Here is a 24746-nt window from a genome sequence, read left to right as displayed (position 1 = left end):
CCCACTCCTCTGTATCCCACTGCACTCTCATTCTGGGAAGGTCCCTCCTCTAACATGCGTGCATTTTGCTGTGCCTCTGTCTCTCTCTGCCACCTCCTTTTAGTTTTGCTGCCTCCAAATCCAGCTGCTTCGGACAGGGAAAGACACAGGCTCCAGATGCTGTCTGCAACTGCCCTCTCGATTCCCATAGCAACAACCCCTCTTGGCTTTAGGGCTAAGAGCTGCTGGGCATCCACATTGTAGCTCTGACCCTGGGGCTGACCAGCTCCTCTTACACACAAGACCAAGTGACACTTATCCCCCCGGGGGAGCTGGTGGCGGGGGGAAACCTCCTTCATCAGGATGGGGAGAGAAGTCATTTGTTTTTATGCTGAAAGAGGACTGTAATTATTAATCATTAATCAGTGCCAACCCTTCTGGTGAGCTGCCCACACCCTGCAAGCGGTGTGACAGGCTCCCAGCTGTGCCCTGCACTGCAAGCGTCCTTTCAGACACCCACCACAGCCAGGGCCTGGACCATCTCAGCCCAAACTCAGCAGCTTAATTTCCACATCCCTCCTGCTATCATTACAAGGACAAAAAGAAAAAGGAGCAGCTTTTTTTTCCCTGTAAGCTCCAGAACCACGAAGAAAGCATAAAGCCCATGCTCTCGCCCAGTGCCATCCATGCCACCCCCAGAGTGAAGGAATTTGTTATTTAAGGGAACGTGAAGTATCCTGGCAAAGGCATCTCCCATGGGAAGGTGCAGCCAAAAACCAGGAGGGAGCAAAGCATCCGACGGTCGATTCTCCGAGCGGATGCCCAATGCCATCTGCTGCGCGTCTGCGCTGTGCTGCAGTGCTGGCGCCTGTGGGGAGCTGAAGCAGCCGTGGTGGTGGGTGATGCTTGGTCACAGAAGGGAGAGAGCTTCGGAGGCAGCTGCTCCTCCGCCCGTGCAGGGGAGAGGCTGTCTGATGGGCTGCAAGCGTGCACAGCAGCTGGGAACCACTTGTCCTGCCAGAGTTAGTTCTCGGTGTTTTCTGAGGCTTTTGATGAAGGACCTGCAAAAGCATTTCCCAGCTTCTTTTGCGCTACTGCCTGGGAGAGCTGGGCTTGTGCAGCAGGGTCAGTGCTGCCTTCTCTGCCCACCCCCAGGCCCGCACTGCAACTTGAGTGAGACAGAACTGACCCACAGAGGAGGCCAATGTGGCCCTGCAGGCTACGGCATGATGTGCAGCCTCGGCTGCCCCCTGCAACAGGCAGGCAGGGCTCGTTTGCTGTGTGAAGGGGATTTGTAAGAGCTGGCAGGGCTCAGTGGGTCCCAGAGCCAGTCTGGGAGCCAGAGCCAGGATGGCCTTTTGGACCGAAGCCGATGATATTCCTAATGCCCTCAGAGCCAGTGGCAAGGTGACTCTTTTGGGAGGTGCAAGCCTTTGCTTCACATCCTTCCTCTGCAAGCTTGGAGCAGGCACTTCAAGTCTTCCAGCAGAGAGCCCTTGCCACCACAGGGCCATCCCGTGGGCTACCCTGTAAGCTATCCCCTAGGCTATGTTACAGTCTATCTGGTAAGCTGTCCTGGAGGCTACCCCCTAGGCTATCTTCAAGGCTATTTTGCAGTCTATGCCATAGGCTATCCTTTAAGCTATCCTGGTGGCTAATCCCCTAGGCTATCCTGTAGGCTATCCCCATGGCTATTCTGAGGTGGGCGCAGCCTCTCCCACTGCAACAGCCCTTCCCCATCCACCACACTGCTTCTGTACATCAGTCGGGACTTCTATGACCGATCATTTCACACCCTGCTCTGCCAAGCATTGCCTTAGCCCCGTTCTACCATGGTTCACTCCTGAGTGACTTGACTGACCTTGACAAGCCGCAGGTACCTGGGGAAGATGGCCATGACAACAAAAACGCAGCCACTTAGAAAGAGGCAGCAAGAGCACTCACACTGGGAGATGCGCATGGGGCGTTTGGTCTTGTAGAGAAGGAGGCTGAGATCTCCCCCTGTGATGACCCGCTCCAAGAGTGGTTGGACAAGGACACTGGATTTGATCACACATCGAGATATCTAATGATCAGAATCTCACACTGGTGAGCATCCACCTTTTGATTTCTATTTAAAAATGCAACAAGCTTCTCCAGCCAGCAAAAAGACAGGCTCTAAAATCCAGGTGATGATCCTGTCCCTGCCTCCCGTCCTCCTTGTCATATCTATTGTCCCTGTGTATTTAAATTGTGTTTCTCAAGCTCCAGCACACATCCCCACCCCACCCCCCCCAATTACATTAATATTTGTTGGAAAAATTGCTTTGCTGTAAAATTGCTGACTACTGCACTTTTCAAGAACTTTTCATGTAGAAGTGAATCTACAAAAGCTGAACTCTCAGAAATTATGGTAAAAGCCTGATGCAATCTAAGGCACAGCTCAGGCCGATGCCTGAAAGGCGACAAAAGATGTTATCCATCAAAGAGGATGTGCAGCTCCGTGAGATCGTTGTCTTCCTTAGCTGGTTCAACCCTCCTGAATCTCCTTATTTCATTATACGCTGTGCAATATGGGGCAAAAATGACTTGGAAGAACTATCCTATCTTGTTGAACCCTTCAAATCCTGGCAATACAGCGCCAGATGATGTTTCACCATCGTTTGCCTTAAAGGAGCATTTTGACCAGCTAAGGGCAGCACTAGGCTGTTATCCCCCAGACTGCAGGCGGCACATCGTGTTGCACAGCTCTGCTTTGCCTTCTCTGCTAAGTTGTTTACTGAGGCCAACACACACCACTTTGTACACACAACCCTTAAAAGTAGATGTGCCCTTTGGAGAGCTGTGGGACTTGAGCCTTTGGCCCGACATCTGCTTCCAAGGAGTAAAAATGCTACCTCTGTCTCCTGGTCCTGGCGTGTGCTCCACGTATGCGCTTCAGAGGCAGCTTTATTAGGGTTTCCAAGATGTAACTGGAGGATATTCAGAACACACGTGGTTTGCACTTGAACTCACTGCTGTCGAGGCACAAAACATCCACACTGCCTTTACACGGGTTGAGATCCCCCCCTGCTGCAAACCCTGCTTAAAGGGTGAGTGAAAAGCTTTAGGGATGAAAAGGGCTGCCCAAGCCACTCTCCATGCAGGCCTGGTGTGAGGCGATGTGGCACCGTCCCCATCCTCTCCGTACCCCTGCCCGTGGCTGCAATTACACAGAAGAGATCAAGGCAGCGAGCCATAGAGGACAAGGCGGGGGCAGCACCTCAGACTGTCAGCCCACGTGGTACCTCCAAGGATCTGCCCATCAGACATGTCTTAAGGTAGCAATATCCAAAAGCAATAGTGTCACAAAATCTGTCCTTTCTCCAAAGCATCCCCATCAATCTCACTCCAAGAAAGACACTGAGGTGCTGCAGCAAGTCCAAAGAAGGGCAACGAAGCTGGTGAAGGGTCTAGAGCACAAGTCTCATGAGGAGCGGCTGAGGGAACTGGGGCTGTTTAGTCTGGAGAAAAGGAGGCTCAGGGGAGACCTTATCGCTCTCTACAACTACCTGAAAGGAGGATGTAGCGAGGTGGGTGTCAGTCTCTTCTCCCAAGTAACAAACGATAGGACAAGAGGAAATGGCCTCAAGTTGCACCAGGGGAGGTTTAGATTGGATATCAGGAAAAATTTCTTCACTGAAAGGGTTATCAAGCATTGGAACAGGCTGCCTAGGGAAGTGGTGGAGTCACCATCCCTGAAGGTATTTAAAACATGTGTAGATGTGGTGCTTAGGGACATGGTTTAGTGATGGACTTGGCAGTACTAGGTTAATGGTTGGACTTGATGATCTTAAAGGTCTTTTCCAACCAAAACGATTCTATGATTCTAATCCCAGTCACCTATTTACAGCCATGGGACGGGGTTTCCAGGGCTTGCTTCACCAGTCCTGAAGTCACTGTGTTCACACAGTGGCACCCACCACGGAGCACGACCCCCGGCCTCTCTAAAACCTAGTTTTCCTGCAGCACTCAAGAAATGAAGTGGCCTTTGCAACCTGCTGCAAGCAGCTGCACATCCAAACCGAGGGAGTGCAGAGCAGTAATCTTCAAAGAGATTTAGATGAGAAAAAAAAGCCAGATAAGCTAAACCTTTCAGTGAAAGATCTCCTGTTCAGTTTTCCTCAGAGAAATGCATTTCCACATGTCATTGCTGAACCCTTTTTCTCACTCCTCACTGCGCTTTGGCGCTCCTTGCTCTCTGTGACAGAGCGAGACCTCTCGGTGCCCTGCCTGCGGTGCCTGCCCCTGCCCTCCACACTCCCAGGGAGGCTGTGCGTGCAGGGGCTCAACACGAAATATCTCGCCCCGCCTGATGGGCAGGGAGAGGTGCCTGTGGTTGAGGCTAGGGAGGGAAAACCTTGGGTTTTGTGCGAAGCACAGAAATTACCCGCGTGCCCTTGGAGGGGGCTGATTAGGGTCTAAGGTTGTATTTGGAAATGCCTCCTGGGCCACGGGGACTGGGTGGGTGCAGCCTGGCCTGAGAAGGTGATGGGCAGCTGGAGCATGACTCAGGCAAAGAATTTAAGGACAGTGATATATTTTGAACAAAGTTTGCCTAGAAGAAAAATCAGAGAATAATAATTTTTAAAAATCCACTTTTTTCCTTACCTACTCCCTATCTAAGCCTCTCAGCTGCTTCCTCTGCCCGCTAATCCCTTCTCTTGCAAGTCCCCTCTTTCTTTAACTTGTAGGTCTCTTGCATATGTCTGTCTGTGTCCGTGTTCCCACAGGGCCTCATCTTACCGTTTTACCTCTCCATGCCATTTCCCTCAAACCTACTGAAATGCCTGATTGCCCCTGGAGCTGCGTACGTGTCCCCTTTGCTCCCTCAGCTCCTCTTCCCCTCCCTACTTCACTCAGTCTCCTCTCCCTCCTTTCACCATCTTTGGTGTTTCACCATTCTTGCTTCTAGATTTTTCTCCCCCACAAACCCATGAGTTAGGGTCAAGTCTATGCAGGAACTAACTTTCCATGGCAGTTACACTGTTAACACCTAAACCAACGGCTGTGCCAGCATAAGCTCCTCCACCACGCCTGTTGCAGAGCATGACTGACCCTTTCAGTCCAGCTCTCACTGCTTTCCATAAGCCTATGGAAAGTGTATGGCTTGCTGTATATAAAATTTTAGCTCACTTCTTTGCACATTTCTTTTATACACTGCCAGGTTTCCACAGGACCAGTCCTGGAAATGATCATATTTAATGCTAATTAGAGAATGACTGATTATTAATACTGGGACCTTTATATGATTTGTCTATACGGGCCCTGAAAGCTCATGTTTGGCCCTTCACCATGCAGCAGCACAGCTCTCCACTGTGCTCTTGGCTCCAGCTCCATTTCTGGGTCTGTTGCTCACCCCAGCCCCATTCCCAATTACCCAAGCCGTAATTGCTCACATCCCAGTTTCCATTGCAAACCCTCAGGAACATGGGCTGGAAGGGAGCTGCGGCATCTCCTGACGTGGTTGGTCTGGGGCACCAGGGTGCGGATATGGAGCCCTGTGGGCTGAAGTTGTAGTATTACTCCCTCGGGAACCAGCCTTGCTCTTTAATCCAACAATGCTGGCCACCTTGGTGATGCTACTGCCTTTATTTTGTTTACAGTCGTTGTTAAAATTCTGGAACCAGTGGTTCTTGCTTATCTCTCAACACTCACACATACTAGTTGACAGGCTCCGATCTTGGGAAAGTGAAAATGGCAGACCCTATTAACTCACAAATACTTGTCCACATGTGCAGTACTGGCTTGGAGAAGAAGAGCAGTCTCAAGCCATGGGCAATCCTTCTACTTTATGAAAGCATGTGTCCATTACAGCATCTGGCATTTCTTGACTTTCCTCTTTTGTTTACTGAGGAAAAAACCTTCTTTCTCCAGCTCTATGTTAGCAATTTTTTAGTAATCTGCTTTCTAAAGCACTTGCAATACCTGGCAGGTCCCCAGGTTGATCTCCTGAAGGTCTCCCAGCGGTGCAAACCCATTGCCTTTCCCTGCTCCCTGCTGGGTGTGGAGGAAGCTCAGCCTCCACAAGCGTTTCTTTTCAGTGCAGTGCTAGCATCAGGTCCTTGGCACAGGTCCTGCAACGCAGTGGCACAGACAACCCTACATCCTGATTTTTCTAAAAGCACTTTGCAGCACCTCCCCAGGCAACCCCTTCTCCCTGCCAGGAGCGAGCAGGACCTTGGGCATCGCCATGCCCCATGCCCCAGTGCGGTGTGCTGCCAGCTGCCCACGGAGAGCCTTGGCTGCACTCTCTTCCGTTGCAACCTCTCTGCTTGATTTTCAGGCTCCCTTCCCTCTCTGCTTTCCATTTTCCACATCTTCATTTCTCGCTCCCCTCCCACCTCTGCAATCCAGCTATCTGTTCCTAGGCCTTCATTTAAAGTGTCAACGTGGAGCCAAGAGTACCCGAGTGCCTTGCAGTCTTGCCCTAGCCGCTGCCATATACGATACGAAGCATGCAATACAGATGTATGCACACGAACCCTAACTAGCTGCTAACGACACGCGGTCAGCATGCCAGATCCCTGGTATAGAGCTTCCGGGAAAGCCCAGCTATAAAAGCTGTGTTTTCATAAGGTTGTGGAAGAAATTCGCAGACTCAACTGGAACTTTCAAGAGCTGATGAAAAAAAAATAAATGAAATTAACTGTGCCTGGAGTCACCCACTAGATCATTCGGAGGGATGATAGCCAAGAAGTGGAAAAGTCAGTTCCCTCTATTGGACAAGGCTGGCTCATGGTCTTGGCAGGAAAGCCTGAGCGGGGGCCGCAGCCTGTGCTCCCAAATGGGAGGGAAGTAATATATGGCTCGACTTGAAGAGAACTGCCTGGCATTTTACGTGGTGCAGGAAGGTGAAGTTACTTTAGATGCCTGTTTTGGGAGACTGCCATCTGAGCAGCTCAGAGCTGTTCAGTGACTCACTGTAAATCAGCTCTTTCCATCTTTCTGACAAGCAGACCTCAGACACCCTAAAGTCTTGGCAACCCGAAGACTAATGAAGGGTTGCTAACACACCATGTCAGCCTGGCGTATCGTATTCCACACGTTCATGAGATGTGGGGCCTGGGGGACGGGGGTGTCTGTGCACTTTTGTGTCTGGGCTAAAGACCTGACATGGGCAGAGCAGGAGGCAATCACTGCTGCATCCGTGACTCATCCCTGGGTGCCTCCTCATCTGCACGCTGCCGCTCACCCCCTCCTTACAACACTGACCCACCGTCAAGTCAGCAGGAACAGCTACGAAATGTTTCACTACTTGGGGTTGCTTTTCAGCAAGCTAGGTGCATTGGCAAAGTTCGGACCCTGGGTGGGAGATTGTACCTCAACTGCATCACACCTGCGTCCCATAAAAATCAGAGATAGCCACATGAATTCCTGGGGAGTCAGCATAAAGGGACTTTGCATAGTTCTTTGCAGTACATAAAAAATCACACTTTGTATTTTAACGTGATTTACAAAATACAGACCTTCCTAGATAGCTAGATAATACCTCGAACATATAACATTTTTCTATAACGTACATATCTTCTTGTATTTCTTTTGTTTGTGCAGATCATTCAGTTCTGTTTCCATTAATGGGCAGAAGCACATTTCCTCAATAAAAGAGATTAAAGGGGCTCATCTTCTAGGGTGGAAGGCCAGAAACAGCCATAGATACTCTGTGAAAAGGATGACAAAAGCCTCAGGTAGCACTGAAAGTGCCTGCTCCGCTCCACCACAATACTGAAGGCTGCCTGAAATAAGGAAATTTTTAACTATTCTTGCAGTTTCCAAAACCATGTTGAGTTGAGTGACGCTTTTCCCCGGGAGTGGTGCCTAGACAATCACCCATCACACATCTTGCCATTAGCATTGTCTCCATTTCTAAAAATCATACGTCATGACCAAAGAAACTTGAAAGACTGGATGAGGAATCATTTGTGTCTGCTTTCAAATAACACATTTGTGCTTTTTCTTTTTACTCGTTTCCTATTTTCTGAACCTGGCTGTTCATCCAGGGCATGTATGCGAGCTTTCCTCTACAACTTTGAAATCCAGAAACTTTCACTAAGGAACAAAATCGAACTGAGATTTCCATGCAATAATAAGACTCAATTTCCCGAGAAAAACAGTAAATATCATAAATTAATGGTATGGTCAGGAAGGAGGGCAGCACTGAAGTATTACAGAAAATGAAATGGAAGTAGCTTATGGGGGCAGGGAACACCTCACACAAAAACTGAAATTTTTTTTTTGGTATATATTTTTCACTACCCTTTCTCCACCCTCCATTGGGTTTTGCCCTTCACAGCCCAAGTTTTCACTATGGTGCTGGGTCTCAGTCCATACCTTCCCTCCCCTCGTGCACCCTCCCTCTCTTAGAAGTGGCACCAGGCGAACCCTGAGACCAGTAACATTAGTTTTGAGGTGTGAGAACATTCAAGATATTGCAAGAGGTAAAGAAAAGAAGCTCAAGCCAGTGCTTCCCTTCCTAGCTCCTGCACAGGGAAGGACCCAACGTCATCATGTTGAGGGTAGATCTACAGCATGTACTTGGCTTCAAAATTGAGGAGAGCAGCTCCAGTGCCAACACCAGGGACAGCCCTCGTGGCTGTCCCTGAGGGCTCCTGGTGTGACAGCTGCTGGCTTTCAGTGGGAAGCTTCTTCCAGAGGAGCTTTGCTAGTGGCTGGATCCTCTCCTGTCACGCTCCAACACAGCTGAAGCCATGTCTCCTTCCTAGTCTTTCATCCTCCACCTCCTCTTTTCTTCCTTCTTTTTCCTTCTTCTTTGAATGGATTTCACTGGATTCATCCAGTTGTTTTGTTCTTTTTTTTTTTTTAATCATTATCCTCCCACCTTCAGCTGCTTCCACACAACCTGGACACTGGATGTGAAGGTTTTCCCCTCCTTGGTTTGCTCCCTCTGCCCAAGTGTTTGATGAAAATGCACTGTTGGCTCTGAGCCACTGTCTAAAAACTTCCTGTAGGCAGCAAACAAGTTTTTGGACAAGAAACTGAGAAGATCAAAAATATACAGAAATGAAGTAAACACACAGAAATAAAGTGAAAACCCAGCAGCGCTACACTAAAAAGAGCACAACGTTGTGCCCAGCTCTTCTCTCCAACCCCCCACATTTTCCCTGCACTTTTTGGTTTCTCCTGCTGCTCTTCCATCATCATCTCCTCTGACCAGTGCTCTGCTCCACACTATCTACCCCGGTGTCTTCACCTGCCATGGCCCCATTTCATTCGAGGGGTGCAGTCTCCCTGCTGTTTGCCATCCGGCTCTCCTGCCAGCAGTGCAACCAGCTCCGTGCCGCCCCTCTGCCCAAGAAACGGTGCCCACGAGCAGCAGAAAAACCACAGAGCCAGAATCACCTACCAACAAAACAGGATTCCTGCAGAGATGCAGAGCTCTGCTTGCTTTGGAGCGTATGAGTGTTTGATCCTCACGCTTGCTGGGGAGAAGGCCAAAGGCAACACAGCCCTTTGTTTCTCTTAATAAAATGATGCTTTTGGCCTATTTGTCTTCTACACGTCCCTCTGCCCTCCTCCAACCCAATCACACCATGTTCCCATAGTGAGCGACTGAGACGGGAGTTTTATTTGCAGAACTGTGCCTGTTGCTGAAGAGCTGCTGTTCAGAGGCGTGCCCTGTTTGTGTGCACGTCTGTGCGCACATACGTGTCTGTGTGAGTCTCTATAAATCTTTAAGGTATAGCACGCTTTATGAACATGACCCACCTCCTTCAAACACACACACAACCCTGAGACATGTGGTGGCTACCATGAATTAAATAGTGCTAGCGTGCTATAGCATCATATTGCAATATGCAAAACTTCATCATTACTAGCTGTTTCTGTGTTGCTGAACATTATTTGTAGGAATTTCCACAGAGTCCTCCACGAGGATATCCAAACCTCCTACAAGACTAAGACATCTCACCACTACCTGAGAAAGCTGCACGCTCTTCTTGCACCTTTGGAGTCCCATTTCTGCCCAGTGCTGCCACTGCTGCTCTCTGGGTGCATTTGATCCATGTTTCTTTTGACATGATCACTTGAGACACTGCCAGCTTCAGCAACTTGCTCTGCTTCATATTCTAAAGGTGAGGAGGTTTAATCTTGGCTGAATCCTCCTGAAACACAAAATCCATTACCACAGATCACTTTGTGAAAGCATCCTGCCCTTGGCATCCTGGTCCAGCCTCCGCCAGCCAGCGCATCCCCGCGGGAGCATTCCCTGCCACAGACAGCCCCGACACCTGTATGGGCAGAGCCCAGCAAAGGCTGCACGCTCCCAAACGATCCAGGATTTGATTCTGGGTGAATCAAACTGTAATTCACAAAGTAATTGCTTGGACAAACTTGCTTGAAAATGAACTCATGCCAGAGAATACTAAACTTACTGGAAAGTCATGCAGCAGCCGACTGCTTGCTAGATCAATTTTTTTGGCCTAAAAAACAAGACTAGCAGTTTATTGTGGTTGTTCTAGGCAGAACACATTTGCGTCGACAATTTCAACTGTGTTTGAAAAACAGATACAGCAAGAACAACTTGGAAGGCAGTTCCTGATGTTTACAGGGATGCATAAGGTGAACGTTCTTGAGCTGCTAATCATTAATTTTGACTGTTTTTATGGGCTTGGGAAGGCTGAAAAAACTGTGTATAGGAACCAGTCTGCACTTAAGAATAACATTTCCTTTCTGATGACACACAGAAATGACATTTAGATGCTTCTTCAACAGATGCATTATTTTATTAGAGGATTTCAAGCAGGCAAATACAGGAGCTTTGTTTTCCCTGCTACTGTATGACTGACAACATCGGTAACCTTTCTACCAAGAGGTCTCATTTCAAATGACAGCGATGTGAAAATTGTTCTGAGAACTAGATGTGTTAGTTCTGCTTCAGATGTTCAGGGGATTTAATCCATTCACCACTTCTAGGTGCTTTGCTGGAGAGGGATTTCATCCTCCTGAAAAAATTATTTGCTGAAATCTGGGGTAAGTTTAGAGTCTCGTGATTTGCCTGACAGCAAAGTGTATGGGAAGTTAGTCTGTCTAATGTAGCTCTAATACAGATATCAGTCCTAAAACACACATTCTCAGGTTTCTCTGCCTGCACCCCAGATTTGTCAGTCAGCCCAGTTCTGCCTTTCTGGGCTGGTGACCCCTATTTTGAGAACTGCCAGTGTCAAAATCAGAGCAAGGGAACCAGAAGGTTTCTCTCTATTTCTCTCCACTTTCAGCAACCGCACTGTTTTGCAAGCAGACACCCAGACCAGCTGTGGTAGCGGATTCCCCTCAGTGCCAAGCAAGCTGCAAACTTTCTTACTTCCAAACCCTTAACACAGCCAAGAGGAAAGTAAGGAGCCGGCGCTGAGCTGAACGCACGCACACTTCGGTGGGGTGACGGTCACCCCAGCATGGGCAGCCCTGCATGTTGTTTCATCTCTTTCTTCTATTTGGGAGAGCGAATACGCCTTTGATACATTTTTGTGACCTCTTCCATTCTTTGTTAATGTGCTTCCTTCCTTTCACGTAACTGGAAAGCTATAGCCAGAGGAAAAGGGGGAGGAAGCTTTATAAAGACTTCTAAAAGGGATGGCTAAATCGAATCCCGTTGTTACACCTATCAGTGCAAAACCAAGCCTGCAGATTCTGCTACAGAACAGGGCAACGTTCAGCTGTTTCCTATCAGATGATCAGAGCAATTTAATAATAGATTCAGAACGTGCTCTACTTATTAGGCTGAAGTGTCACATGGCCTGTGGCAAAATTAGGTGACTCAGACTCAAATATAATACTCTGTCCTCTGCAGCAGAAATAACATCACTGTGTTTGGCAGAAGGTTCAGAAGAAACCCACTCCTTCCACAAGTTTTGCCTGTACGTCACTTGGCTGTGATGGGCTGCCTATACCCACTACCTTCCGTATCCCAAAAAAGAGAAGGCGAGAACTCGGAAGTTATTGATCATTTTGTCACTTCCCTTTTTAGCCAGACTCCCCGTACATATTGGGCAGTGAAATCCAGCCCTTTCAGCTTCTTCCCAATTCATGCTGCAACTCATGTGTGTGTGTGTATATATATAGACACACATCTGTATCCCTCTTGATTTTGTGTATGAACTCAGGCTACTGCTTTGAGTTCTGACCTCAATGCAAGGAGCTGCTGCTGGTTTCTGAAGAACCTAAGAAATTCGGGACACGTGTTAAGGCTTTGGGTACCAGATAAACTAAAAAAAAATTCAGTGCCCAAGATGGCAAGGACTTCAATAAAGTTTTTGGATTTTTGATTTTTGGATTTTCGCTGCACAAGCTAAAGGGCAATCAGTTCCTAGGAGGAAAGGCTGGAAGGGATTACTTCTTTGCTGCAGCCTGTGAGTACAATTGCCAAAGTACTCCTAGCTGGGAAAGGTTAAGCAACTTACCTCACCCCAATCTGCCACAGTTCATCTATCCAATACCACCTCGCCAAAGTTTTGCCCTCTGTAAATCTTTATGTGAAACAAACAAACAAGATTAACTCAGTCATAGATGGCAGGCCACAAAAAGCCAATTTTCTAACAAATATGAAATCTGCACCCTGCAATATTGGGAGAAACCCTAGAAATGCAAGGCCAGGTTTATGCAAGAAAGTGACCTGTAGGGGTGAGGAAAAATAAGAACTAAGTTTTAGCCCAAATTTTTCTGTTGTATTTTTAAAATCATACTATAAATATGATCAGAGTGGAGAATTGATTAGTATGACAGTAAATAAATGCAAATATCAGAGTAATCCAGATTCTAAGATGTTCATTTTTGAAGCACTAACTCTAGCCCCAAGCCTAGATTCAAATAACTACAGTAACCTGAAGATGACGGAAGTAATTCAAAGTGGGCTGCACAGGGACAGGCGTGCACCTTGCCTGGAAAGGGCATCCAAAATTTCTGCTGAAAAATAGCTGCTTGTCCAACCTGCCATCACATGGCCAAAGGAGCACGCTGATGCCAAAAAGCGAAAAAGCAACTGAACGCTACTGGATGCTAGTCCTGCGATGGCTCCACAGGGACCTGCAGAAGCCCTCGGTCACTACAGCACCAAGGCAGGGTATCAACCCAACCCTCACAGCTGTTTCTTAGAAGCACAGCAACCAACTGGTTCCTGGAGAGAAAAAAATAAAAATTACAGATGTGAGCACAAAAATGCCAAACTTCACACGAACCCTCTGGCAATTGAAAAATCAGAAGGTTGTTCAGACCAAAGCATCTATTTATCTAACAGGTTATGTACACCTAAATAACATGTGGGAAGGGACCCAGCAGCTGACCAGCCCCACATCCAGCTACGGCAACCCTCTACCCTCAGGATATCTCCCTCAGGGGTCCCAGGCCCTCCCGAGGCCAAGCCTGGTGTCCACCAGAGGCAGAGGGGGAGAGCAGCCCCTTTGTTCCCAACCTGCAAACACTGCTCAGCACGCAGGACCCTTGGGATGAGGTGGCTCTTCCCCTCCCCCTTTTTTTATCCCAACACCAGATTTTCACTTCTCTTCCCGGCTTCCCAGTCAACTCAGTCTTTTGTGCTTTGCCTTCTTTGCATCTTTACCATTATGCCATCCCACATTCACATTTCTGTAGCACCCCAATTACACCCTGCATTTTAATGATGCGTCAACACTTGACGTCCTCCTCTTTCTTTTTATTTCCAAAACTGAACCACCTTTCTGTGTTTGCACTTCCTTTCTTTATCTGTAGAAAATTTTTCATACACAAAGGCCCTTGCTCTTTTTCAGATGAAATCTGTTCAAGCTCTCAACTGCAGCCTTCTGCTGACTTACGCTAACGGGTACTTCTCTTTGCCTTTTTTTTTTTGGTTGGTTTTAAAACCTCACTGACATGCAGATATACCTCTCCAGGGTGGAAAGAAAAAAAAAAAAGACAGACTTATTTGTATTTATTTACATCTGGATAGTTATTTAACAGTCACAAGCAAGGATATTCTATGGAAGTGTGTATGTACCCTTATTGTATGGCACAGAAGACATATATCAACTCACAACCAGAAAGACAGTTCCTTACAATGTGAAGTTGTGGTGTAAAACACTTTTCATTAAAAGAGTTCTTAATTGTCTTCCATTTCTGAATGGCTGGAAAAGCCTGGAGTGAAGGCTGTAATCGACTACCAGGAAAGAAATGCTTTTGCAATCCCTTCTAAGTGAAACCCATTACCTGGTGCATCAGCCTTTTAACAGCGTTCCAATGTTCATACTTACGTGGCAGTACACGTGAAGTCAGTTTAGTGTCCTCCTCTGACCAAAACAACCAACTGGACCAAAGGGAGCATTGTGGAAATGTGGCTAAGTATTTGTCAGCTGCTTTTCTGAGAGAATGAGGGAGAGAAACTCTACCCCCAATATCATCACGAGGTGAAGAAAACATCCTTAGAGTCCTCTAGTTAAGTATAGCATCAAAAGAGACTTTCAACACGTTTTTGACAGCTAATCTCCTGATGCAGGAGACGTGCTGAAACATGCCTAAAGAAAGTTTGGCTCTTGTATTCCCAATTTACAGAGCTGTGAAAGTTTCACTGCAGCAGAAGGGTAACTGGTATACTACACCAAGAGAGAAATACAGAGGAAAAAATAAAAATAAACCCTAAGCATCAGCTGGTGATGTTAACTAATTCTCTCCTTATTCCAATCTGGAAACTAATCAAAAGAAGGGAAACAAAAAAGGGAAAAAACAACATTTTATAGCAACTGAGTTTAATACACTCTGAAGCAGCATGACACATAACACAACATTAAGGTCACTGGACATGAGGCTGAAGCATACCAGCAGTTAAATCCTCTCCTTCCACCTCCCCAGCTTTAAGGATGACAGTCAGATTTTTAACTCAGCGTGGCAGAAAATGTAGCTCAAGGTTACCAAAGCTCCAGAGCAGGCAGATGCAAACCTCCCAGCGAACTCTCTACAGTCCCTCCGCAGGCACGGTAAGCTGCGAGAGGAGAGCAGGAGGAGGAGTCCCTACCATCACGTGGCTAGTTTAGTAGACAGCAAAACAAAATCAAAACAAGTCTTGCTGTAAGGTGAAAGTGACGTCATTCAGCAATCAGAACATCATACCAGGTAAATGCTGAGGTTGGGACAAATAATGAAATAATCTAATCTAACCTCCTATATAATATGCAGGCCATAAAATTTCATTCAGACCAGAGAACATCGTCGTTACCAATTCTGGGCCTCATCATTTGATGGGATTGTAAACAATCTTCCTCAAATTAATTCCATATGAAGACCAGTAGCCTCCAACAGCTTTAAACATCCTCTGATTTCATTTATACCATCTTATACATATCCAAGTTTGAGCAGCACTTCTCATATAAACAACCCCATGCATCAGGCACTGGAGAAACCTACCAGCAGCAACCAGATTCCCAAGCGTAAACATGAGGTCAGCCAAAGCCTGAGGCAGTGTGACATTGGCACTAACACACATGGAGGATTCCCATTGTTATTCTAAGGATATTACACCAGAAAAACATGCAATAACCTCCCAAAGCGGATGGCAGAATCCCTTCTGGAATTTCCTAACTGTAAAAAAAGGCATAGGAGTAGGTGTATCTTAGTGCATGGAGCAGGTTAGCAGTTTAACTTATAGGCAAAAGAAATCTCAAAGCCACCTGTGAATATGACACCAACTTCCCTGCTACCTATTTATCTTTTTCCCACCCTATAAACCCTTCCTACGCACAATAGAGACAAACCTCCACTGCAGCGTGTCTGGCAACAGCCAGAGTGCTCATGAGGGTACACGTACACCGCTGGCAGCTCCTGCTCCATATCAGGCAGAACAGAAACTCGGATCTGAGTCTCTCTTCTTTTATAAGATGCCCCAGCTATTATTTTCCTATTCCTGGGAGGCACATTTTGATCAGAAATTCTATCCAAGACCCTCAAAGACCATCTTCTAACCAGAAACTGTTCTCCTTTCCAAGCAGTTTTTCCCCAGCGCATCTGTCGTTTTGGACACTCTGTCTCTGGCAGAGGCACACAAACCCCATCAAACACCATGATGGAATCAAGACAATAAATGTTCAAGATGAACAGAGAGAAAGTATGAAGCTTTTCAATTACAATTTCATATAAACTGAAAGGCAAGCAAAGCAGACAACAAAAACAGTCACCTTAAAACTCTGCTGTGGGAGCTGGACTCAGTCCCTGACTCAGGTAAGTGTCCTCCTTTCCTACTAGACTGAAACAAGGAGGCAGAATATACCCACTTGATGCAGCTGATCGGAAATATTGATGTTATACAACCCAAAATCCCATGAAATGAAAAAAAAAAAATACGTGTTCAAGTTGAGAAGGGTACTGTTTTCAAAACAAAAGGTTCTAAGTTGTTCTCCTAATGAATCATTTTCATCACCCCCACAAGAGATAGGAGCACTGTCCCAGCAGGCATGTCTATCCTTCCAACCAATACACGGAGCATTTCTTCATGGAGATGAAGATGAAGCAATCAACATTTCTCATTTTAAAGCAGAATCTATTTTTATTCAACACAGGACAGTAAATGCATGAAATTCACAATAACCAGCATTAAAAAAATAACAAAAAAACCCTGTAGTCATATTTAAATTTGGCTCTACCTACTGGACACTCACATTTCTACACACAAAATTTTGTCAGTCTTGCTCATTTCCAGATTAATGGATATTGACACCCGATACTAACAAAGCACACAGTTTATTCACAACTTGGGGAACCCTTATGGTTGTTAAGAAAGAAAAGCAAATCTTTATCTTTTTGTCCAACAAATTCATAGCTGGGAGGAACTGAAATGATGCACATTAGCAAGGAAGGAGACATGGGCACACACTGAGAGTCCTAACTCCCTCCCACGATCAATGGAAGGAAGGACTCAGCCCGGCACCTCCAACATTGTCGTCATCCCATACCCGAGTCACTGCAGTGCAAAAGCTATTGAAATAAATAAATAAATAACAGCACCAGCCCCAACAAGTAAAACATGTAAAATCCAAAACACAGTCAACTATCTTTATAACCTGTAACTGTTAAATACAGCTGCAAGCATTTTAACCTAAGATTTCAGCCCACAGCAAACAGCCTCTCAAAATCCGAGCACAGCAGAGTTTGAGAGTATAAATTGTTTTCATAAACCAGTATATAGCTCTACAAACCTTTCTGGGGAAGGGATTGGCATCTTCAGCTAAAGGAGTCCTCCATCCCTCCCTCCTCACACAGTCACTGAAGTTGTGCCAGTACAGCTGGTTTGGGGTTGCAGTGTTATTTTTCCCCCATCAGAGGCTAGGATCAGTCCCCTTGTCCGGCTAGCAGTCCCCCAGAGCCAGCCGGGCCGAGCGAGGGGCAGTGTGGCATGTCACCGGGATGAAGTCCTTTCAAGTAACATTGCTGTGGAATTCTGTTGCATTTAACTACAGCAGCTCAGATTTACAAAACACACATGTTGAGTATCCCCACTGCTCTCAACAGGTTTACTCAGAATGTGTGAAGCTAACCATTCCTCCAGGTAACTGCAGGTTCAGGGCCTACACTGAGCATTCACTTGCAGGGACTTCGATACCTTCCTTAAGTCTTTGTGGGATCGAGGTCTTCCCTGTATCTCTGTTCAGCAAAATAATTAAAAATGAACTCATTCTCGTACCGTTCAAGTCAAGCATAAAGCACGTGCTGAATCAAACCAGTGAAATAACTGATCAAAGACTGAACACCTACAAAACAGTCCTGGAAATTAAGTGTTGTACCAGCACATGGAACAAAACACCAGCAGTCGATGAGACGTTTCTCCATGTTTTGCAGGACTATTTTAGAGTGTGCTGTTTTGTTAATCAAGTGTAAAGACTCCTGCATTGTTTCACAAAACTTAGAGCATAGTTCAGAACAAGACATATGCCTAGAGCTTTAATAAATAGTTAAGAATAATACACAGTTTAAATTACCTAGCCTTCATAATCTAAATATGAACACCTCATACCAAAAAAAAATCCTTTTTACTTTGTACACCTTTAAAAAAAAAAAATCACAGAAACATCTGTTTTGCAAAGGAGATAGCTGTACAAAGAAATGATATATTCTGAAGACATTAAACTGTCTGTTTGCTGGGTAACACTAGTTACTGAAATGTTCTCCTACAACCTACCAACTAGGTAATTTTTATTTTCTGATAGAAACATATTTTGGCCCTGAATTTGAAATTCAGATCCACTTGAAAGATTTCTGGTTATTAAGGCTCTGATCTCATGATGACGTCCATGTGCACACATCAGCACTGAAACCAGGCAGTACCCAAGATCACTGTGGCAGTGGGCACTAAAGCAACTCATCTGTTCCATCCTGTAGTGCTGAAGTATGACAGCTCACAGTCCTCTGCCACCCCAAAGGAACAACCTCTCATTTCAACCCAGCCTAGAGAAGCAGCACAACAATCACGTGACGTTTGCACAACCAGTTTATAATGCCCTGAAAATCATTAGAGTCCCCCACTGGAAATTCTGACTCATAATCTACTTGTTGTTGCTTAGGACTCCTTTTTGCACAATCCTAATTGAGGACTAACATCCATCCAGAGAGTCTGTGAAAACTGCTAACTGCAGTACACCATAACAGTAAACTCCATTTCATTACCTACCAAAAGGCTGGATGTTGTCCTTGGGATTAGAAGTAGTACTGTAGTTAAAAACTAATAACATGATGAGGTTATTATTGTCTGAGCAGCTTCAAATTACTAATAGCAGTGGATCTTAATAACCAGCTGGTACTGTCCTCTATAAAGCGATGCCCTCGATGTGCGTAAGATGATGTAAGGGATACATACTTTGCTGGCTGGGACATTTCACTGCTAGACTGGTATGATTTCAACATCCTTCTGCTCTACTTTTGACTTGTTTTTGGAAAATACACAGTTCGTCATTTTAATTAAAAACATCCTATCAAAAGAAATAAAAAGGCACTTGGTATTTCTCTTTGGCTCAGTAGAGGCGCGCTGCTAAAACCTTCCCAAAGTTCCTATCTCTTCATCTGATGAATAGTTGCTATCCTGAGGTACTTATTCACGTGCAAAAATAAGAGCTTCAGGGATTTACCAGTTGCATTTTTCACATTGCTTCTAGTAAACATGCAAAGTTCTTCACCAAATGGAATCTCTTAAATATAGAATAACGCACTGCATGAAGTTTTTTTATCAGTGAAGAGCTCTGATCACTGACGCAGTCCTTATTCCACATCTGGTCTCTTAGCTCAGTGTTCTTTAAACCTGTGGAAGAACAGCAATCAGGCAGGAGAAGTTGAGGTGTGAGGCATAACAGTCACTAACTTCAAAATGCAGGATCCATTCCTTGCCATGCGTTTTTATATTCTCTGTCCATTTGAACTCTCCAAAACTACAGCCAAGAGGCCCAATTTAGATTTTGCTTAGGCAAGTGTAACCCTGTTGATTCAGTGGGTTTCCCCATCCCCCCTCAATTCAAAACACTGTAAATTCAGGGTCACCCTTTCCTTTAAGGAAACCGTTTGGAAAAAGTTACATTTGAAACTATTAAAAAAAACAGAGTAAGGAATCGAGTAACTTCTTATTCCCCACCTGCACGCTCCATAATGAAAACCAGGAAGATTACATGTTTGGGGAAAAAAAAACAATAAATAAGAGACTGTGACAGAGAAATATGTTTTCAGATGCTTTTCAAAATAAGATGTTCTAAAGAAAAATATTCATGGTTTGAAAATATCAAAACGAGATTACTCTTTTGAAGCAGAATTAAAACAGAAATTGACGTACAGAAACCTTAATGCGTTCAGTCTACATCTAGGTATTACAGGGCAATGGCTTAGTAATGTGTTTTTAAACCATTATTAAAAAGCAACAGCTATGCGTAACACTTACAGGGTATGATGTGCGTTACACCAAAGTTCCTTCTGAATAAGACGGAGTAAGAACTGTAAAAACAGTCACATTATCTGTGTTAATATCTATACAGATCTACGAATAAGCTAAGTTTCGGGATAAGACGTACACGTATTCAAAGAGTTTCTCATTTGAAACATTACCCTGTAATGCTGAGCTCAGTGAGAGGCTGAGGGAGCTGGGTCTCTTTAGCTTGGAGAAGAGGAGACTGAGGGGTGACCTCATCAATGTTTATAAATATGTAAAGGGCAAGTGTCATGAGGATAGAGCCAGGCTCTTCTCAGTGACATCCATTGACAGGACAAGGGGCAACGGGTGCAAGCTGGAACACAGGAGGTTCCACATAAATATGAGGAAAAACTTCTTTACGGTGAGGGTGACCGACCACTGGAACAGGCTGCCCAGAGAGGTTGTGGAGTCTCCTTCTCTGGAGACATTCAAAACCCGCCTGGACGCGTTCCGGTGTGATATGATCTAGGTAATCCTGCTCTGGCAGGGGGATTGGACTAGATGATCTTTTGAGGTCCCTTCCAATCCCTAACATTCTGTGATTCTGTGAAAAGATTTACAGATGCTCAGTCAATGTTTGGAACAGGGGCTTTCACAATGAATAGGCAAGAGGAAAATAATTTCCTTTTTGCAACTGAGAGATCAGTTTCTTTGTAAAAACCAGAATGGCTTTCCAGTTACTTTACCAGCAGATGTGTAAAGAAACCAGCAGAGGGAACCCAAGACTTCAAGAAAACATGGCAGATAGAAATTTTGGAGTGCAGAAGTAGTTTAGCTGCTATTCCAAAAACAGCTGTGTGTGAGAAGTTCTAATTGCACAGTTAGTCAGGATGATGAGTGAAGTAAGTCATGTTGACTTGTGTGTGCAGGATCGGGACTTTCAAATGCACTTTCAACAATGTACTAAAGATAGAGCCCATGAAAGTGATTTTACAAACAAAATTTGATGACTCCCACATACATTAAAGACAAAATTGGAACTTCCAGGGTTCCTCACTGCTACAGGTTTCCTTATGCTCAGGGTCTTGCTGTTATAAATGGAAATTTCTTCACTATTGTTAAGTATTGGTGTTTTAAGAAGTTAAACCTAACATTTCGGCGGTATGCGAGTGGCCAAGCATGACAGAACTGAATACCACGTAAGAGGCTAAAGACCCTCCAGGTGTCTTTGAAGAAATAACAGTTGAACACAGGCATCTATACACCCTACTGCAAAGAAGAGGAAAAGCAGAACAAGAGTTATAAAACCCAGGATTTATTACAACCATACAGAGTCAACCCTCTCAAAAACAAAGCTTTACAAAGGCATTTTGACTGATGCTGCAAAGAAACGTGGTATTTTTTCATTTGGTTTTAATAAATAACCATAAAAGAAAAAAAGCAGAGCTTTAAGTCTACTTGGGAAAACTACAACAATCTCCCAAACCTCATTCTGCAGCACAGAACACCTAATACTGAAAACAGCACAAATCATGATTTATAAAGCTGCTGACTACCAGTGGTAACATACTTCAAACTATTAACTTACCTAATTTATTTACTTAATTTCCAGAGTTTTCATGTCTTAAATGTGGAAAAGTTTACTTTAAAATTTTGGGTTTAACTTGAATTTAGGAAAAAAGCCTCAATCGTAACTCAAAGCAAGACTTTCTCCTTTTCTTGTGTCAGGAAAGAGTGATCTGACACACTCAGCATTAGAATAGTATCATAGAACAATCATAGAATCATTTTGGTTGGAAAGGACCTTTAAGATCATCGAGTCCAACCATGAACCTAGCGCTGCCAAGGCCACCACTAAACCATGTCCCTAAGCACCACATCTACACGTTTTTTAAATATCTCCAGGGATGGTGACTCCACCACTTCCATGGGCAGCCTGTTCCAATGCTTGACAACCCTTTCGGTGAAGAAATTTTTCCTGATATCCAATCTAAACCTTCCCTGGTGCAACTTGAGGCCATTTCCTCTTGTCCTATCGTTTGTTACTTGGGAGAAGAGACTGACACCCACCTCGCTACAACCTCCTTTCAGGTAGCTGTAGAGAGTGATAAGGTCTCCCCTCAGTCTCCTTTTCTCCAGACTAAACAACCCCAGTTCCCTCAGCTGCTCCTCGTCAGACTTGTGCTCTAGACCCTTCACCAGTATTTGAGGTGCAGCCTCACCAGTGCCAAGTACAGAGGGACGATCACTTCCCTAGTCCTGCTGGCCACACTATTTCTTACACAAGCCAGGATGCTGTTGGCCTTCTTGGCCACCCACGCACACTGCTGGCTCATATTCAGCTGGCCATCGACAAACACCACCAGCTCCTTTTCCGCCAGGTAGCTTTCCAGCCACTCTTCCCCAAGCCTGCAGCGTTGCGTGGGGTTGTTGTGCCCCAAGTGCAGGACCCGACACTTGGCCTTGTTGAACCTCATACAGTTGGCCTTGGCCCATCAATCCAACCTGTCGAGATCCCTCTGCAGAGCCTTCCTATCCTCAAGCAGATCAACACTCCCACCCAACTTGGTGTCATCTGCAAACCTACTGAGGGGACACTTGATCCTCTCGTCCAGATCATTGATAAAGATGTTAAACAGAACTGGCCCCAATACTGAGCCCTGGGGAACACCACTTGTTGTTGGACGCCAACTGGATTTAACTCCATTCACCACAACTCTTTGGGCCTGGCCATCCAGCCAGTTTTTTACTCAGCGAAGCGTACGCCTGTCCAATCCATGAGCAGCCAGTTTCTCCAGGAGAATGCTGTTGGAAATGGTGTCAAAGGCTTTACTAAAGTCTAGGTAGACAACATCCACAGCCTTTCCCTCATCCACTAAGCAGATGACCTTGTCACAGAAGGAGATCAGGTTAGTCAAGCAGGACCTGCCTTTCATAAACCCATGCTGACTGGGCCTTATCGCCTGGTCGTCCTGTACGTGTTGCATGATGGCACTCAAGATGATCTGCTCCATAATGTCCCCTGGCATCGAGGTCGGGCTGACAGGCCTGTAGTTCCCTGGATCCTCCTTCTGGCCCTTCTTGTAGATGGGCATCACATTTTGTAACCTCTAGTCACCTGGGACCTCCCTGGTTAGCCAGGACTGCTGATAAATGATGGAAAGTGGCTTGGTGAACACTTCTGCCAGCTCCCTCAGTACCCCTGGGTGGATCCCATCTGGCCCCATAGACTTGTGTGTGTCTAAGTAGTGTAGCAGGTTGGTAACCATTTCCTCTTGGATTATGGGGGATTATTATTATGGGATTAGCTCCTCTGCAGGAGCACAGATGTCATTGCAACACTGTGCATACATGGAGTTTTGTCTGGGCACAGCCAGTACAGAGGAAGGAGTATTTCTGAAGTGTTTCACAGTCACCCTGCCCTTTCATGAGCCCTTCTATCCAGGACTTCAAAAGGAGAGGATAAGCAGGTGACACTTCAGGACATCTCTGAGGTAGTCATAGCAGCATTCTGCTCTGCTGGAGAACAAAGCTGGTACAGACGCCTGCCAGGGAAACCTGTGGCAAATGCAAAAAGTAACCTACAGGCTAACCTACAGGTGGGTGCAGCAAGATTGACTTCAAAGGTACAGCAAGACTCGCCGTGCCTCATCTCATGTCTTCTTTAGTATTTAAAAACAAAGCAGGGCAAATCAGAAGAAAAAAAACCAAAACACCATTTTCTGATCTTCCTATGCATTATACAGGATCTCAGACAGGAGAAAAAAGGAAAATGGATGTGCTTTGTACCAAGCCACCACATGTGTGTCGCACTCCTTTTCCCTAAACATTTGCTCCTGGTTACTGTCAAAAGTTAGGATGTCAGTTTTTCATCTAACCTACAACAGCAGTTTTAGGGCCCATCTGGAAAATGTGATGTATTAACTTTCAACAGTTTCATTATCGTGGTGATTTTGGTGATACAGCAATGTAGCACACCATTTGTTACCACTTCGCTAAACTGGCTTTAAAGAAAACAGAAGTAATTCTTACACGAATGGAATCTGAGGCATCCTCTAGCTCGAAATATGAAGGTTTTTACAGTTATGCCTGCTGTAATCTGCTCAGCCAGCAATTAACAGATGTATATTTGCTCAGAAATTGAAGTGCATCAGAACTAATCTGCACTTCTGATTAAAATTAGATGATAATTTAAAAATGAGAAACTTTGCCCTTTAACTGAAAATTTCCTACACAATTGGAAGTTTCTTATAAGATGGAGTATTGAATTTGCAAAAGGAAAATTTGCATTTTGAGATAGTTTAGCACGAAGAAATACATGGCAACTAAATAGTATTTTTAGACTTACTAGCAAGGCACACGCATCTGCCACCATGAGCATGTAAAACACGTTGTTCCAACCTGATGGGGAAATAAGACCAGCTAAAAGAGGCCCCAAAGCCGCACCTAAAATATAATATTGATATTGTCAGAATGATGCAATGTAAGATTTACTATGCTGAGAGAGAGTTATTCTGAATTAGAATATAAATTTCTCCACCTAGTTAACTCAGTATTACTTCATGTATTAAAAGGTCCCAGAAAGTGCCAAACGATACTGGTACAGCTGCAAGGCAATGGGAAACCTAACACAGGGGAAGCTGGAAGACTAGAAGTTTGAGAAATGCCATCCTTTGGCTCTACAAAATGCCCATCCAGTATTAAGCTGAATCCTACCCAATTTTCCCTTCCCCATGTCAGTGCAGAGGGCATGAATAAAATATCCCTAATCTCAGAAACAGCCTGATGGCATCTACTTTTACTGTCTGTGCCCAGTATCAGTCTATCACCCTCTTCCTCCCTCCCCGCCTCAGGTGTGGGAACACTAGAAAGGTTTAAGGCTAAGTTTGCT

General features: G+C 45.3%; 1 protein-coding gene across 6 annotated transcripts in view; it reads right to left on the bottom strand.

The window, feature by feature from the left end:
- Positions 1-16489: 16489 nt before the first annotated feature.
- SLC37A1 (solute carrier family 37 member 1) overlaps positions 16490-24746 on the bottom strand; it is a 44441-nt gene continuing 36184 nt past the window's right edge. For 2 of the 6 annotated variants that reach the window (XM_068422137.1, XM_068422147.1), the window contains exons 18-19: positions 24204-24301; positions 20793-22660 (exon numbers count right to left, since the gene is read on the bottom strand). In XM_068422137.1, the coding sequence (XP_068278238.1) occupies positions 22553-22660; positions 24204-24301 (206 nt within the window). In that variant the 3' untranslated portion in view covers positions 20793-22552. Of the gene's footprint in view, positions 19259-19885; positions 19939-20792; positions 22661-22690; positions 23002-23032; positions 23414-24203; positions 24302-24746 lie in introns of those variants that run through there. The other 4 variants (XM_068422155.1, XM_068422181.1, XM_068422173.1 and 1 more) reach the window with 4 other exon arrangements.

This window comes from Nyctibius grandis, chromosome 2 (genome assembly GCF_013368605.1).
Source record: "Nyctibius grandis isolate bNycGra1 chromosome 2, bNycGra1.pri, whole genome shotgun sequence".
Lineage (NCBI taxonomy): Eukaryota > Metazoa > Chordata > Aves > Nyctibiiformes > Nyctibiidae > Nyctibius > Nyctibius grandis.
The sequence above is the reverse complement of the archived record's forward strand: the minus strand, read 5'-3'. Positions and strand labels throughout refer to the sequence as shown.